The 14,564-nt window shown below is 42.9% G+C and overlaps 5 protein-coding genes across 8 annotated transcripts; all 5 read left to right on the top strand.

Annotated features, from left to right (window-relative positions):
* Positions 1-117: 117 nt before the first annotated feature.
* Positions 118-2,135, top strand: Bcalg1. Its single transcript, XM_024693747.1, has 3 exons — positions 118-634; positions 693-886; positions 937-2,135. The coding sequence occupies exons 1-3, from the start codon at positions 388-390 to the stop codon at positions 1,885-1,887; spliced, it is 1,392 nt and encodes a 463-aa protein (XP_024549533.1). The 5' UTR covers positions 118-387; the 3' UTR covers positions 1,888-2,135.
* Positions 2,136-2,617: 482 nt separating this feature from the next.
* On the top strand, positions 2,618-4,347 carry BCIN_06g07430 (hypothetical protein). Its single transcript, XM_001547304.2, has 2 exons — positions 2,618-3,049; positions 3,136-4,347. Exons 1-2 carry the CDS (start codon positions 2,885-2,887, stop codon positions 4,087-4,089), a joined length of 1,119 nt encoding a protein of 372 aa, XP_001547354.1. The 5' UTR covers positions 2,618-2,884; the 3' UTR covers positions 4,090-4,347.
* Positions 4,348-4,898: 551 nt separating this feature from the next.
* BCIN_06g07420 (hypothetical protein) lies at positions 4,899-8,636 on the top strand. The gene is made up of 8 exons (XM_024693746.1): positions 4,899-5,776; positions 6,187-6,285; positions 6,668-6,910; positions 6,984-7,130; positions 7,207-7,318; positions 7,400-7,529; positions 7,649-7,930; positions 8,047-8,636. The coding sequence occupies exons 1-8, from the start codon at positions 5,350-5,352 to the stop codon at positions 8,272-8,274; spliced, it is 1,668 nt and encodes a 555-aa protein (XP_024549532.1). The 5' UTR covers positions 4,899-5,349; the 3' UTR covers positions 8,275-8,636.
* Positions 8,637-10,081: 1,445 nt separating this feature from the next.
* Positions 10,082-11,831, top strand: BCIN_06g07410 (hypothetical protein). 4 transcript variants are annotated; one of them, XM_024693745.1, is made up of 3 exons: positions 10,082-10,457; positions 10,523-10,904; positions 10,967-11,831. In XM_024693745.1, the coding sequence occupies exons 2-3, from the start codon at positions 10,751-10,753 to the stop codon at positions 11,341-11,343; spliced, it is 531 nt and encodes a 176-aa protein (XP_024549529.1). In that variant the 5' UTR covers positions 10,082-10,457; positions 10,523-10,750; the 3' UTR covers positions 11,344-11,831. The 4 variants fall into 4 exon arrangements, with proteins under 4 accessions (XP_024549529.1, XP_024549530.1, XP_024549531.1 ...); XM_024693744.1 differs by having other exon boundaries at positions 10,082-10,514; positions 10,608-10,904; XM_024693743.1 differs by having other exon boundaries at positions 10,082-10,514; positions 10,604-10,904.
* A 1,223-nt stretch (positions 11,832-13,054) lies between these two features.
* On the top strand, positions 13,055-14,560 carry BCIN_06g07400 (hypothetical protein). The gene has a single exon (XM_001547300.2). The coding sequence runs from the start codon at positions 13,191-13,193 to the stop codon at positions 14,115-14,117; it is 927 nt and encodes a 308-aa protein (XP_001547350.1). The 5' UTR covers positions 13,055-13,190; the 3' UTR covers positions 14,118-14,560.
* Positions 14,561-14,564: the final 4 nt, after the last annotated feature.

Here is a 14,564-nt window from a genome sequence, read left to right as displayed (position 1 = left end):
GCATAAAGACAAGCACAATAGCCGATGCTAAGCTCGTTTGGGCCAATACTGCCCATCGTCACCGCCGGACACCGACTTTTTCTCAATGGACGATCTGGTTCTGGTGAAGTGAAGCGTGAAGCGTGAAGCGTGAAGCATTGATCAGAATACATTCTGATACTTCCAAACTTTATACTTTACACTTCAAACTTCAAACTTCACTTCTAAATTTATCCATTTGCTTGTGACAGCTTCGTCCCCTTCTTTTCCTAATTGAGTTCGCATCAACTCTCAGATATGGAGGCATAACCTGGCCAATTCTTCTATTCATAGATACTTTCCAGCTAAGTAAAGGTTATTGTTGTCTGGAAGTATCCGAACTTCTTCTGAATCTCAAGAAACCACGTCATGCTAGAGAGCCTTCTCACATTGGCTACAATAATTTCTACCATATTCACAATTACCCTCTTGTTAATACCGAAACGATATATCAAACACTCGCCTCCAATGGCTACTCAAAATGGTGCAAACGCCGAGCCAAAGATCTCGGTTCAGGTCCTGGTCTTGGGAGATATTGGACGAAGTCCTCGAATGCAATATCATGCTATGAGTATAGCAAAACATGGCGGAAGAGTTGACCTTATTGGATATGAAGGTATTGGAGCTCACCTAGAAGCAAGCTTCCTCGATGTCCTGTGCTAACAGCTACATAGAATCCGAACTCCCTTCTGGCTTAACCGATAATCCTCTAATTACAATCGTACCTTTACCGTTACCGCCATCAAATTTACGAGATGGCACTTTACCGTTTTTCTTCGCAGGCCCCTGCAAGGTTTTATGGCAGATTTGGACTTTATTTATTGTCTTGTGTTATACTACAAAGCCGGCAAGATGGCTTTTAGTTCAGGTAAGACGTCCGGCTCTCACACACAGACAGTGGTCTCCTAACACTTTCAGAACCCTCCTTCGATTCCCACCTTCTTCGTCGCATACCTCGTCTGTTTGATACGCAATACTCATTTAATAATTGATTGGCATAATTATGGATGGACTATCCTAGCAGGAACAAGAGGTCCTAAACATATCTTCGTTCGACTATACAAATGGTATGAAGCTTTCCTTGGATCATGGGCACCAACAGCCTCATTCACAGTTTCGAAAGCTATGGAGCGCCAACTACGCGAAAGCCCCTACAAGATCAAATCACCAATCTTCACCCTTCACGATCGACCTGCTTCCATTTTTCAACCGATTACCGACGAGGAGAAGCGACGTGCTTTTCTTCAACGTTTGCCAGAAACTAAAGATCATGTTGATGCGATTATGAATGGAGATATACGACTATTGGTTAGCAGTACATCATGGACTCCTGATGAAGATTTCAACCTTCTTTTGGATGCGCTCGTTAAATATGGACCATTTGCCGAATTTGATTGCCCACCAATTCTTGCTATCATCACTGGAAAGGGTCCACAAAAACAGATGTATCTTGATCGAATTGCAGAACTCACCGAAAGCTACGACTTGGTCAATGTTACAATTAAGACTGCATGGCTTAGCATTGAAGACTACGCCTCGTTACTTGCATGCGCCGACCTTGGAGTTTGTTTACATAAGAGTAGTAGTGGTGTAGATTTACCCATGAAAGTGGTTGATATGTTTGGAGCAGGATTACCAGTAGTTGGATACGACCAATATTTCAGTTGGCCTGAGTTGGTTAAGGAAGGTATTAACGGGTGGGGATTTACAACGGCGAAAGATTTGGCAGAGATTTTGGAGGAAGTCTTCAAGGATACAAGCGGAAAGGAATTAGCGAGATTAAAGAAGGGGGCTATTGAGGAGGGAAGAAAGAGATGGGATGAAGAATGGGATGGGGTTGCTGGGAGACTTTTAGGATTGATTGACTGATTGACGGATTGAATGGAAAGGAATGGAATGGATCCTGAATGCATGTAGTTGTAAATAATGTACAGGATATGGTGTACCATAATTTCTGTAGATGTAATGTGAGTGGACAAAAGTGCTTAGGGATATCGGCAGCATGTCAGCGGCCAGTTGATGCATATATTAAATTCATCAGCCCTATCATAATCATAGTATCCACACTTCATGTAGCTAATTTCGACCCCAGTCCCGCTATGAGAAAATTGCATGCAAACCGTTTCGTACACAGAGGAAACCGGAGAGAGGAAAGTGGTCTCGGTGATTCATGGGCTGTGTAAATGAGATGACGCTGCCGTGGGGGCAGCCCAGGTGGGTAAGCTGGTGTCTGTTTTGCTTTTACATATTTGAATGGAGATGATCATTTGCTATGTATAGCAGCGAGGAAGAGACGAACTCTTGTTCTGGCATAGCGGGTGAATGATTGAGCCGAATTCCGTATATCCCTTGTGCGTTGGATATCCGGGGAGAAAGATGACAGTGTGGAAGGGGCGTCGACTTGGTTGATGTTATTTGATTCATGGTGCTGTTCCTTTGTAGCCGTCCATCCTCATCTATACTTGTTTGTTAATCGACAACTCTGAGAAACGAAGCATCGTTTTCCATCTTCTAGGGACAATCTGCGAGCCACAACGTAAATTATGTAATCACTCTTCCTGTTGTAATAACATGTGGATTTTAGGCTCCTGACTTCTAAGACGACTGCGCCACAATTTTAGGAGCAATGCAATGACGCCGCACGCTTATTGATTACCGCCTTGTATGTTTCATTCATTAATACTATCTCACTCACTCACTCACTCACTCTCGCTCTCTCTTCCTTTCCTATTTTCTTTCATCAACGTTGGATATAAAATCCCTCCTAAATCATCTTTCTTTTCCTATCAAAACCCTTTTCAATACCACAACACCCAATATTGAAAACGCAAACGATCGAGAAGCTATATCAGCTAAAGTCGGCATTATGGGAATGCTTTCAAGAGAAATGCTCCCAACTATGGGGCTGGCGAAAAGAGGTCTTGATGCTTTCCGGGGCACAGAGACACCAACTGAAGAATTCCAAATGCCAGTCTGGGGCGTTATGATGATCGCAAGTACTGTTGTGGTTTTCATGATCATGGATTTTATGGTATGTTTACAAAATGAGAACTAAAGCTACCTTCTTCATGGTATCCTTCTTGGGTTTATGAGTCCAACATCTAACTATCAGAATAGGTTGAATATACCTTCACCAGACTCATTCCTACCCTTCTTATGGTCGAATCTCCTCAGGCAATCTTATTCGAACCTCTCACATCTGAAGATCCCGATGCGAAGCTCGACCACAAAGGAGATGCTGAACCGGAACTCTTACTTGTAAAGCAGAAACCCATTACCTCGAGCTTCAAATCAACAATCAAGCACCTTCGCGCCCGCGCCGGAAAGCAAAGTCATCTACGTGGTGTTGGAATGCACTTCGTCAAAACCTTTGTCTTGGCTCTACAAATGAACTTCTTCTCTATTTTCCTCCCCAGCATCTTCGCTTATCCTCTCGCGAATATCCTTTGCGCACCTTTCAGTTTGGCATGGACACACATTGTTATCTCAGACCCAAGCCCACTTCCATGGTTCAAGAGAATGCCAGATGTTGCAACTATTAAGAAAGTTATCCCGGCAACAGTTGTCTTTGCCCTCGCCAAGCAAGCCGCCATCTTCCTTCCAGGCTACCTTGCTTTCTCAATCGGTCTCTTTGAATCCTTGGAGAATGAACCTTCAAAGATGACCCCACAACAAGTCTCAGCTATGGGTATCCAAACAGCTTCCGTCATCATTCTAGCCGGTGCCCTTGCTTTCCTTGTTCTCATCCCAGCAAGTGTCAGCCTTGTTCGTGTTCAAGCTTCTCTCCTTTCCGAAGATCATGAATCTATCGTACCATTCGATCGTACTTTTGGTGGACGTGTTTCTGAAGATGGTGTCTTGAGCACTCTTGATGCATGGAAAAGTTTTGACTGCAGCTCGCGTGTTAGACTTCTGAAGGCGTATGTAAAGGCTGCTGCTGTGGAAATTGCCGTCGCAACTTTCTTCACCGTCATTCTATGCGCAGAAGTTTTCATGGTCCTTGGTGCCGATCACAAGAAGGTTATCATTGGAACAGGCAGCAATGGAGCACCTATTCAATTCGAGATGTAAGAGATAGATACTCTTCACATGAACAGCTTTAACCGATCTCAATCCTGTATTATCTGGTGGGAAGTGATACTCTCAATGAGATGTTGATCCCAAATTTTCATTATTCATGGGGAGTAACGGAAAGAGGTTGGATAAGGGGTAAACTTTCGTGCTACAGTTGCTTCCCCATACACTACATTACTTCACACATATTTATGACTTGTTAGCGAATGAAATTGATACTCACTTGTGCTACTATAATGAATGTTCTTGATTCCAACTGTGACTTTTGACTCTGTAGCTTGATGTATTCGCAATGTAGTTTGAAAGAGTATAGAACGTCACTCTTCCTTCATAATTTGACCTATATGATGACTAGATATTCCATTGTTGGCCCAGACTACACACGCCTCAGCTCTATCTCCATGTCATATACATTGGACGTGTACTCGATTACATACTTATCGACATACCAGCTTGGCAGTCTCGTCCGCCTCTACTTTTATTTCATCTACATCTTTTGCAGTCTCTGTCAATAATTTCCACTGTATCATAGCCTACCTATCCTACCTCTTTAATTCTCTCTACTCTACTGTCTCTCTCTCTCTCTCTCTGCCCTCGCAGAAAACGCTCGAGCCCCATATCATCTATGTGTCTACCTATGCAATATCCACCTTTCCAGGGATTTCTCAGAAGTCCTTGTCCCCATTGGCCCGTCCTTGGCTGCATTCCAATCCAATCCAATCCAATCCAATCAAGAACCCCATATTTTTATTTTACCCAACCGATGCCCGAGGTAAATCCTGCCTTGCCCTGCTTATTCCCCGCGTGGGGATAGATGGAATGGAATGGGATGGGATGATTATTATTGTTATTATTGTATTCAGGTGAATCGTGATGGAATTGGATTGGATTGCATTCATGTGATTGGAACCGGGAGCTGGGAACTAGGAACTGGCGGCTTCGTTGTGTGGTGGAAATGTGGGTGCGGGTTGGGGGGTTTTGTATTTGTATTTACGTCTCCATTTACATCTACATTTACGAAGTCATAAGATTATCTTCCTACGGATCTCTTTTGATTTTCCAATCTTGCGTTTTTTGTTTTTTTTATAATCTCATTTCTCATATCTAGATACTTCATATCTTGCATATGTTCGAATGTTCTTTTGATCTCATTCCCTTGGATATCTATCTATATCGTATACGTAACAGCATAGTTTCTGACCCGGACCCCGCAATCATTGGGACAAAAGTATCTCGTATCAACTTTCCGAAATCGCAATGTCATCATCACCACAAAGGCAAATACCCATTATCATCGGAGTAGGCGATGTGATAAATCGGTCCCTGGAAGTCGAAGATGCGATTGAACCATTAGGACTCATGGTGCAATCTCTCTCGAAATCATTTTCGGATACCGGGATCTCTGATGATGGAGAGAAATTGACGCTGTTGAAAAAAAGTGTGGATGATGTGCGGGTGGTGCGGAATTGGACTTGGCCGTATGCGGATGTGTGTCAGAGGGTATTGGATGGGATTCTGGGTGAGGAAAAGAGAGGGGATGGGAATGTGGGAAAGGTAGTGTATAAAGAGGAATCGGAACATGGGGGCAATTCGCCGGTGAAAATGTTGGATGAAGCGTGTCGGAGGGTGGGAAGGGGGGAGTCGAAAGTGGCGGTTGTGGTTGGGGGAGAGGCGTTGGGAAGTTGTGAGTTTTTTTTTTTTATGGTTTTATCTTGAGTTTCGGGTTCTTTTTGCATTGGTGATGGGGATAGGGTGGATTCGAGGTAAGTATGGGTATTGGTGTGATTGTTTGAAGAAGTGGAAGAGCAGGATTGAGGCACGGGGGGAGGACTGAGCAGGAAGCGAGGCCGAGATAAAGGGGGGAAGAGGAGAGATGTTGCGCAAAACACTACAACAAGCCATATCATGGGAACCAAATTGATCTCTCAATTGAAATGATGAGGAGAAACCATCAAGCAGTGGTATAATTGGTTCTTGAAGAGCAATGGAAGATGAAATAATTGAAAGCTGGGACAAAACTCGGATCAAGAGAGCACCCAAGTTCGAAGAGAGAATTCATCATCAGAAAGTTACTAATGATTCTCACGAGTGTAGTGATTTCATCGGCATCAAAGACTGGTACATACCCCTCGCACTGGACACCACCAGCTAGCGACCCAAGAAAGATTTTGGCTTTGCAGGAGGGCGTCGAGAGTATGTATCATCTTCCCTTACTTTTCGAACTGGGTATTGTACGAGATTGTCACCAGGGCCTCTTTATTGAGTTCCTGCCTTGGAGGCGAGGGCGTTAGAAAAAGATATTAGTCGGGATACAGGAGCATTGATGTGAGCTCAATGGGAAGTCTAGCGACTTTTAATTTTGTAGAATCTTGATTCTGATAAGTATGCAAAAGACTTCGAGGAAATTATTGTACAGAATGTTGGAGTGAACTTGGGAACATTTGGTATAACCTCGCACACAAACAACAGCCCCTATTAATACCAAGTGGTACAAATCACTGCTCTAAAGCTCCAATCTCACCTCCTTCAACTACTTGTTAAAAATCCATACTTTAAACTAATACCCCGCTTTCAGCACTAGGAACAATCCATCAAATCGGGCTCCCAATACACGTTTACCCGCTGTACGAAAATGCGTTTCGGGCCCATCGCCACCAATCCCAATTAGATAATAGTGCTGAATCTGCAAAACTGTACGCACAATTTGCTGCTGTGGCAGCTGAGAATGAATTTGCTTGGAATAAGGAGTCTGCGGGAAGATTAAGTGAGGAGAGTATTGGAAAGGTAGGGAGGGGAAATAGAATGATCTGTTGGCCTTGTGAGTAATACTTTTGGAAGTTGAAAAAATTGAAGGGAGATGGGATGAACAAATTTATTAATGAATATCCTAGATCCCCTTCTAATGAATGCATTCAACAACGTCAACATGGCCGCAAGTTGCATCATTACTTCTGTTTCTTTTGCTACCGAGCTGGGTATTCCAGAAGATAAATGGATATATCCATTAGGTGGTGCTGGGATGCGCGAGAAAGATAATTGTATGCTACCTTACCCTATTTTCTTGTGGTGACTGGAGATGTGAAAGTAAATAAGACAAAAGGCTAATGGAAATAGTTTGGGAAAGACCCAACTTTTATTCTAGCGAGGCTTTAGAAACATCACTTGATTCGGCATTGGATGTTTCGGGCTTAGAGGCGAAGGATATAGATATTTTTGATTTCTATTCGTAGGTGCACCTTTACAAGATTGAGGGGGGTTTACAATTAGTTAAGCCGAACATGGACCATACATCTGACAAAAAGTATAGATGTTTTCCAATAGTCCCGAAGTTGGCAGCTCATCACTTGAAGATTCCTTTTTTGAATCCTCCAAGACCGATTACTTTGCTGGGAGGCCTGACATCATTTGGCGGCGCCGGGAACAATTACAGTCTACATGTATGTATCTCCAAGTCCCAGGAGTCTTCTGAAAAGAAGACGATTTTGTCGCACACAAAACTCTGTTGTCTAGCTGTGTGGGTCCTTCGCACCATTGAGTATGAACTAACAAACTGCAGGCAATTACAGAAATGACGCGACAACTTCGTAGCAAAAAGGGTCAAGTCTCTGATCGCAAGAATGCTGGAGTCTTGAACGGTCTCATTTTAGCAAATGGAGGAGTATTGACATATCAACATGTTGTTTGTCTATCCACCAAACCAAGAAGTGATGGAAAGGAATATCAGAATGGAAATCCTTGCGCAAGTATTGTACAGAGTGTTACTAGTAATGACAAAAACGACTTGGATATTGTCGGTTCGGAAGGAGTCAAGAACGGAGTATGGGAAGGGATAATCGAGGTGAGAATTACTATTGCCTCCAAACAAATCTATTTCTACACTAGTGTATATTGAAGGAAGCTCGAATAATCTCGAATAAGCAGAAGATGTTTGCCATGTATCTAACAATTTCGCAGACATATACGGTACAATTCTCGAGGAAAAATGAGCCCCAAACCGGATTTGTAGTAGGGAGATTGAAGCAGACAGGAAAGAGATTTTTAGCAAATGTTGCAGATAGCAAGACATTGAGAAATTTGGTTAAGGAAAGTGAAGAGGAGATCATCGGGAAAGGGGGCTGGATATGGAAAGAGGAGGACGGAAAGAGAAATTTGTTTGGGTTTGAGAGGGGGGCTAATCTGTGATCGAAGAAATTCAGAAGATAAACTGCTGTTAAAGACAAATGAAGGGAAAACTTGTTTTGATTCAATGGAGATATTAGATCGTGATGGCGATGTAAATTTGTTGAACAATACGGGAACATGAGTCTTGGAGATTCACAAATTGAGATATGGGTGTGAGAGTGGTCGGTCATTTAAAAAAGATAGGCGTACGTTTCTCAAAGTGAAAGCAATACGGCAACGAAAGAAGAAGAACCCTGAATAGTCGGGATATTGTAAGAAAGACCTCAGTGATAGATATCCGTATACTCCGCAATCAAGAGAATCCCGGTGATATCCGCGGATATTGCATCGTGTGCCAAGCACTAATTGAGAATAAGAATACAAAAGTCACTGGCGTCGTATTTCCTTGAAGCTATCGTGAAGTCATCTGGACTCAGAGACCCGAATGAGGCGTCAAATTAGCTTTGTACTCATATATAAAGGAGGATACTTGGCTATGCCCTTTGCCGACTACCGGGAAACCATGTTTAAGAGGGTCTGATAAGGCTGTTGTGAAATAATTCGGACTTGGATCCGAACCTGTCAAACTAGTTTTGTGTTCAGATAGCAAGGGAAATTACTGAGCTGTCTTGTTTTATGTAGCCCTTTTTGACGGGGATCTCGATGCATATTCGAAGATATGGTATCATGCGCCCTTGACACTCATATGATATACCAAAATCACCCATATGGACTTTCCTCTGAAGCCAATTTGAAGTCATTTAGATTTGGACCCGAACCTGTCAAACCAGTTTTGTACTCTCAAGTATGGATCAGGGTTCCTGGATTGTGCTCTTCAACGCAGTATCAAGCTCCTGTGTCCAAGGAAGATCTCGATGAAAGATATCTACATATCTCATAACCTTGCCGGTCGCCAACCACTGGAGGATAGTGACAAATGCCTTGCATTGACTTTCCCTTGAAGCTATCGCGAAATCATTCCGTCTCGGATCAGATCCCTTTGTCAAACCAGTTTGGTGTTCAGATTAAGACAGATAACGCGAGGCTGTACTCCTCCGCAACGATATTCGGCACTCGGTACCCTATCCACGTATATCATCTAGATTTGAATCACATATAGATATTGCAATCGGCGAAGTGATGAGGAGACCCCTCTTGGATATATGACCTCTAAAGCCCTTGAATATTCAGAGAGCTGGTAGAATATAAGCGTGTAAACAGTCTTTTGATGTCGTATTCCATCGTGACACTAGTACGAGAATGACAGAAAGTAGTTGCTTTGGTATCACCACACACTATATATGTATGTGTGTGTGTACATGTCTGATACACCAGATATTTTGACAAAATTCCGAGATATTCATTCGTATAACCTTGGGGGAATTATTCCGATACTTGAACTCCTGATCTTTATCTGCATATATCGATCATGTCACCACATCACCATGTCACTGCCATATTACCAGCATTTTATCGTCGTCCATAGAAATACGACATAATCTGATCTCGATGATGCTATTGGCATATGGTATTACCCTATCGCATTGAAGCATTGCGATGCATATTGATGGATGGATGCTTCGATGATTGGTGATTCGTTGGACTTCTATCTCCTTGTTCCTGAATTTGGCAGAAAGCTTCGTAGAAAGTCTGATAGAAAGTGGAATGATAGCTGGTCGCTGGAAATTCTTTGTCTTTTGGTGAAGGAAAGGAATGAATTGAAGCCAAAGCGTACCTCGTCGTCGACCGAGCTTTGCAAGGAGTAAACACTAGCAATCGAGTATATCTTCAATTTGAACAATCTATAACGTTACGGCAAGGTTGTGTAGGTTGTGAAATCACCCCACCTTCCGAAAACACTCAGACTTGCACTTGCACTGACACTCATCCTCATCCTCATCCTCACACTTCACTTCACTTCGCACTCACACCTCACTTCCCCTTCACCTAAATTAAAAAGGCACGGACTGACCCCGCTACGTACATCCGCCGATACGCCCATACCTTCCTTCCCTCGTCACCTCACGATTAATCAGTATCGAATCTTCATTCACTTGTACTCCAGCACTCTGTATTTCAAACATCTATCATCTCACAGTGCAATCCATCTAACAACATCGAGTATTCTCCGCACTGCTCTGTCATATCAGAAACATTCGACACAACCCAGCGATATATATCTTTCGTGGACCCCACTGGCTACGGTAGGTACCATCTGAATAGCTCCTGCTTCCGACTTCTTGGAGCTGTATCCTCACAAGGTACGTAGTTGTGAATCCATGGTTCTTGGATCGAGTGTCCATGTGCGACGACTTCCTGCTGGGTTTCAATGATTCTAATTCACTCAGAGATAGTATTTGAGCATATATACTCGTCACTTTTCCACCATCTGCGACTTTCAATACATCCACAGTCTCCTCCTCATCTACAATCTCTTGCAACTCTAAAATCAAATCTATAACTCGAGGACCCTCGGCACATCCGATACAGCGAAGAGATGGGAAGCGCAGCAGCAAATCTGCTTGGCAGACAATTGAAAGAAATCCAAAAGGCAAAAGATTTACCAGGCATAAGCTGCGGGCTTGTGAAGGACAATATTTTTGAATGGGATGTTATGCTCATGTTGAGCGACGAGTGCAAATACTATGGCGGTATGCTCTATTGCCCACCTTCCTCGGAGTCTTTCGCAGCTCATGCTAACAATGATTTCTAGGAGGCAACTGGCGCTGTCTTCTCTCTTTTCCCGAAAACTATCCACATGCACCTCCGACGCTTACCTTTTGCGATCCAATTCCCTTCCATCCAAACATCTACGCGGATACAGGTGTTCTCTGTATATCCATTTTACATCCATCGGGAACAGACGACTTTGGATACGAGGACGCAAGCGAACGATGGACTCCAATTCAAACACCAGAAACTATCTTATTAAGCGTGGTCAGTCTCATGAACGATCCAAATGATAGTAGTCCAGCAAATGTGGACGCGGCAAAGATGTGGAGGGAAGCACAAGCAAACCCCAAGGGCAAAGAGATGAGAGAGTGGAAGTCAAGATGCAGGGCACTAGTCAGACAGAGCTTGGGGGATTAATGCGGAATGTTTTCTTCCTTTTTGAGGGGATGGTTGGTTATGATTTGAGGTAGAAATGCTGTTGGGGAGATGACCTCTGAAAGCTTAGGGGGAAGTAAGTTGTTTATTTAGGAGTTTCATCTACGATTGTAGTACAGCGTAGGGGCTGACGTTGATTGTGGAGTTGCATGCCCTATACCTTTCGTGAGAACACAGCATAGCGCAATGGGACGAAGAGCGTATTAATATCCAAATATTTTTGAAAGTTCGGAAATCTATACCTGTGACTTGTCGATGGTACTGGAAATGGGAACAAATCAGTCTATCACAATCCTTCAAGTCAGGGCTATCGATTGGTGTGTAGCTTAGTTGGTTTTTCATGACTGTATACATGGCACCGGGTGTTGATAGCCTGGTAATTTTCGATTCTATGGACTTAAATTCAGTCGAGAAGAATTGCTAGCAAAGAAGCCCCCATCCTTTCAGTCTCTGAATCTTCATTCTCAACATTCTACACTTTTAAGCCTACACAACTGCCCAGGCCCTCAATGAGAAGAGTGTCTTGGGAGGATAAATTCGTAGTGGTGTCGGTGTCAACGGTGCTGAAGAATGAAAGAGTGGCAGCCATTTTAGTCGTCATGAGAACTCCGTGTAACGAGGAATCAATCTTGACGTCTATTGTAGCCAAAGTGAATCCAGAAAGGGAGCAAGAAATGCAAATGCAAGAATTTGGAAAGCAGCTTACACGCCTAAAGAATATGTATTACGGTTGTCCGTAGACGTCAACGCGTCAGCCCAGAGTTAAAGCCATACAGGACCGAAAGTCGACGAAATTGCCCAGCCGCATTAAAATACTGCGAATATACATATTCCCAAGTTCTAATGCGTGAGAATAAGTACTTTCACATAAAAAGATCATCCAAATGTCTCGTCAAATATTCAGTTGTCTCTTGCAAAACCGTCTCCTCTTCAAGCGAGAATCCTATGGTTGTCTCATTTACCATTGGTCCACTCTCATTGTATACTGGTCTATTGGTTTAGCGCAAATAGTCAATGAGGCAATATAAGCCGAAGAGGAAGATCAACATAATGGGTTCCAAGGAGAACATTAGTTCGTTTTTAGGTGTTCGCCTTCATTGTTGCGCCTATAATGACAACTACGATTAACGTTCACTCGGGTGTATTTCCACAACTTTGTAAATTTAAGAATTCATTAACCGCGCCCAATTCCATATCAGCTCTCATAGTTCACGGAGTCGTTTTGTTACACTCCAATGAGAAAGTGCCCTAATAATGAGACGGGTTGTCATTACCATTCACACCCAGCAGAGTTTCTATCTTTAGATCGACTCCAAGTTCCATCGGGGACTTCAGTTTTTTGGAATTCTGGGAATCAAAGAGATCCGATCACATCACGTAGAGTGTCAAATTGCCTACGAGATGATCTAATTACCCTAGCTTTAAGTAGTTGTGTCTTGGCGTTGAATATCTCGAAAAAGTAGGTAACATACTACTGATATGATGTACTCAACATGGGTGCGATAGTTGAGCTAATACTGTCATTATATTAGACTAAGAAAAAGCTTAATTTGTGGCTGCATGAACGAACTCATCAAACTTGTAAATACTTTGATAGTGACCTTTTGATGCTTGTCACTGCAAACTATATAATTTTGGAAAGAACGATATCTTATATATCTGTGTATATAATATAAAAACATCTATGAAATTTGCTTTATCAAAACATACAATCTCAATCATCGCATACCATCTCAATCCCTAGCCATCATTTCGACCATTCGAACTTCGAAGAATTCATACAATATCTTCTTTCCATATTCCCATCTTCATCACCAACTTCCATCACGATGTCTTCACAACCACGTCTCCATCTCCTCAAATTACCCACCGAAGCACGCGATCAAATCTTCAACTACGTTTTCCTCGAGCACCCAGAATGGAGCATCAAAGTTTGCACCAGTAATCTCGGATTCACATCCGCGTATTACCTCGACACCAAGGCCAAAAAGATAATTCCCCGCTTCGAAGCCCAACCTCAATTTCAAGTGCTGCGTACCTGCACACAAATCTATCAAGAATACAGACAAGTAATTTGGAAAAACCGAAGCTTCGGGTGGAATTGTGGTTTAGAGTTCGCACAGGTGTGTAGGATGTCACGACGGGGCCTTTTGGCCAACTCCCTCGATAACATAACGAGCCTGGAGCTTTTCGTCAACTGGAGGGGAAGCAAATCATACCTTGCAAGTTGCTCTCGGGAATGGGCAAAAAGTCAATATGACGCGGACGCTTTTGGACGCTATGCAATGACATGGAAAGCTTTGAAACAAGTAAAGCTGCATCTTTTTGATGGCCGTGAGAACGCTCAAAATAGTCGGTTTGTGTATGGTATTGGTTCCAGTAGACGAGGTTTCTTGTTGCCCGGTGAAGAATTAGATCTCGCGTATTGTAGCATAGGGTTTACATCAGTCCTGAGATCATTAGACGCAGCTGTTAACAAAATTGCGTTTCCTCGTAAGATCAAACGAGCAGACGGTCGATGGGAGAAGCTCACGCAGATACTGGAATTGGGCGTGAAGTGGAACGACTATTCCGATAAATACCACGAGGAAAACTGGGCTACACTCACCGCCATCTTGAGAGTTTGCAATGAAACTTTTGGAGGTGGAGAGTTATGGATTGATGGCATTTTGTGCTGGAAAGATGATGTTGAGCAAGAATGTATGAGGTCAATCGAGGACCTGCGATTTTTTCAACGAATGCAGATTCGTGCTTGATTCGAAGGTTCGAAATTCCACGGACAGTCAGCCCAATAATGCATGTCTTTATCTTTCCAATATCACTTCTTCAGTCAGACAGCGACCAGAACGCTCTCACGTTTTTCATTGCCAATTGCTCATTGGAGGTCTCTCGAGTCAGGTTCCGAGCCCAATGCAAATATCAAAACCCCACTACGAAGAACGTACAAGAAATTCGATCCAAGGAGAAAAAAAGCGTGCAAAACAGAAATACCGCTGGAACGGGTTAAAGATGGAATTAAGGGCTACATATCAAGTCAAGCAATGAGAAAGTATCTAAATACTTTCATCTTAGATTCATGACTTGCTAGGAGTTAGAGGACAGGTGCATCAGGCCTATAAGTGTAGTTTACCCATAATGAAGAGTTCCATATAAACACAAATTCTTCTCCATGATGACAAATAACTAATCTACTTAACCAATTT

This window comes from Botrytis cinerea, chromosome 6 (genome assembly GCF_000143535.2).
Source record: "Botrytis cinerea B05.10 chromosome 6, complete sequence".
NCBI classification, from domain to species: domain Eukaryota; kingdom Fungi; phylum Ascomycota; class Leotiomycetes; order Helotiales; family Sclerotiniaceae; genus Botrytis; species Botrytis cinerea.
Note: the sequence above shows the minus strand (reverse complement) of the source record. Positions and strands in the feature narration are given on the sequence as shown.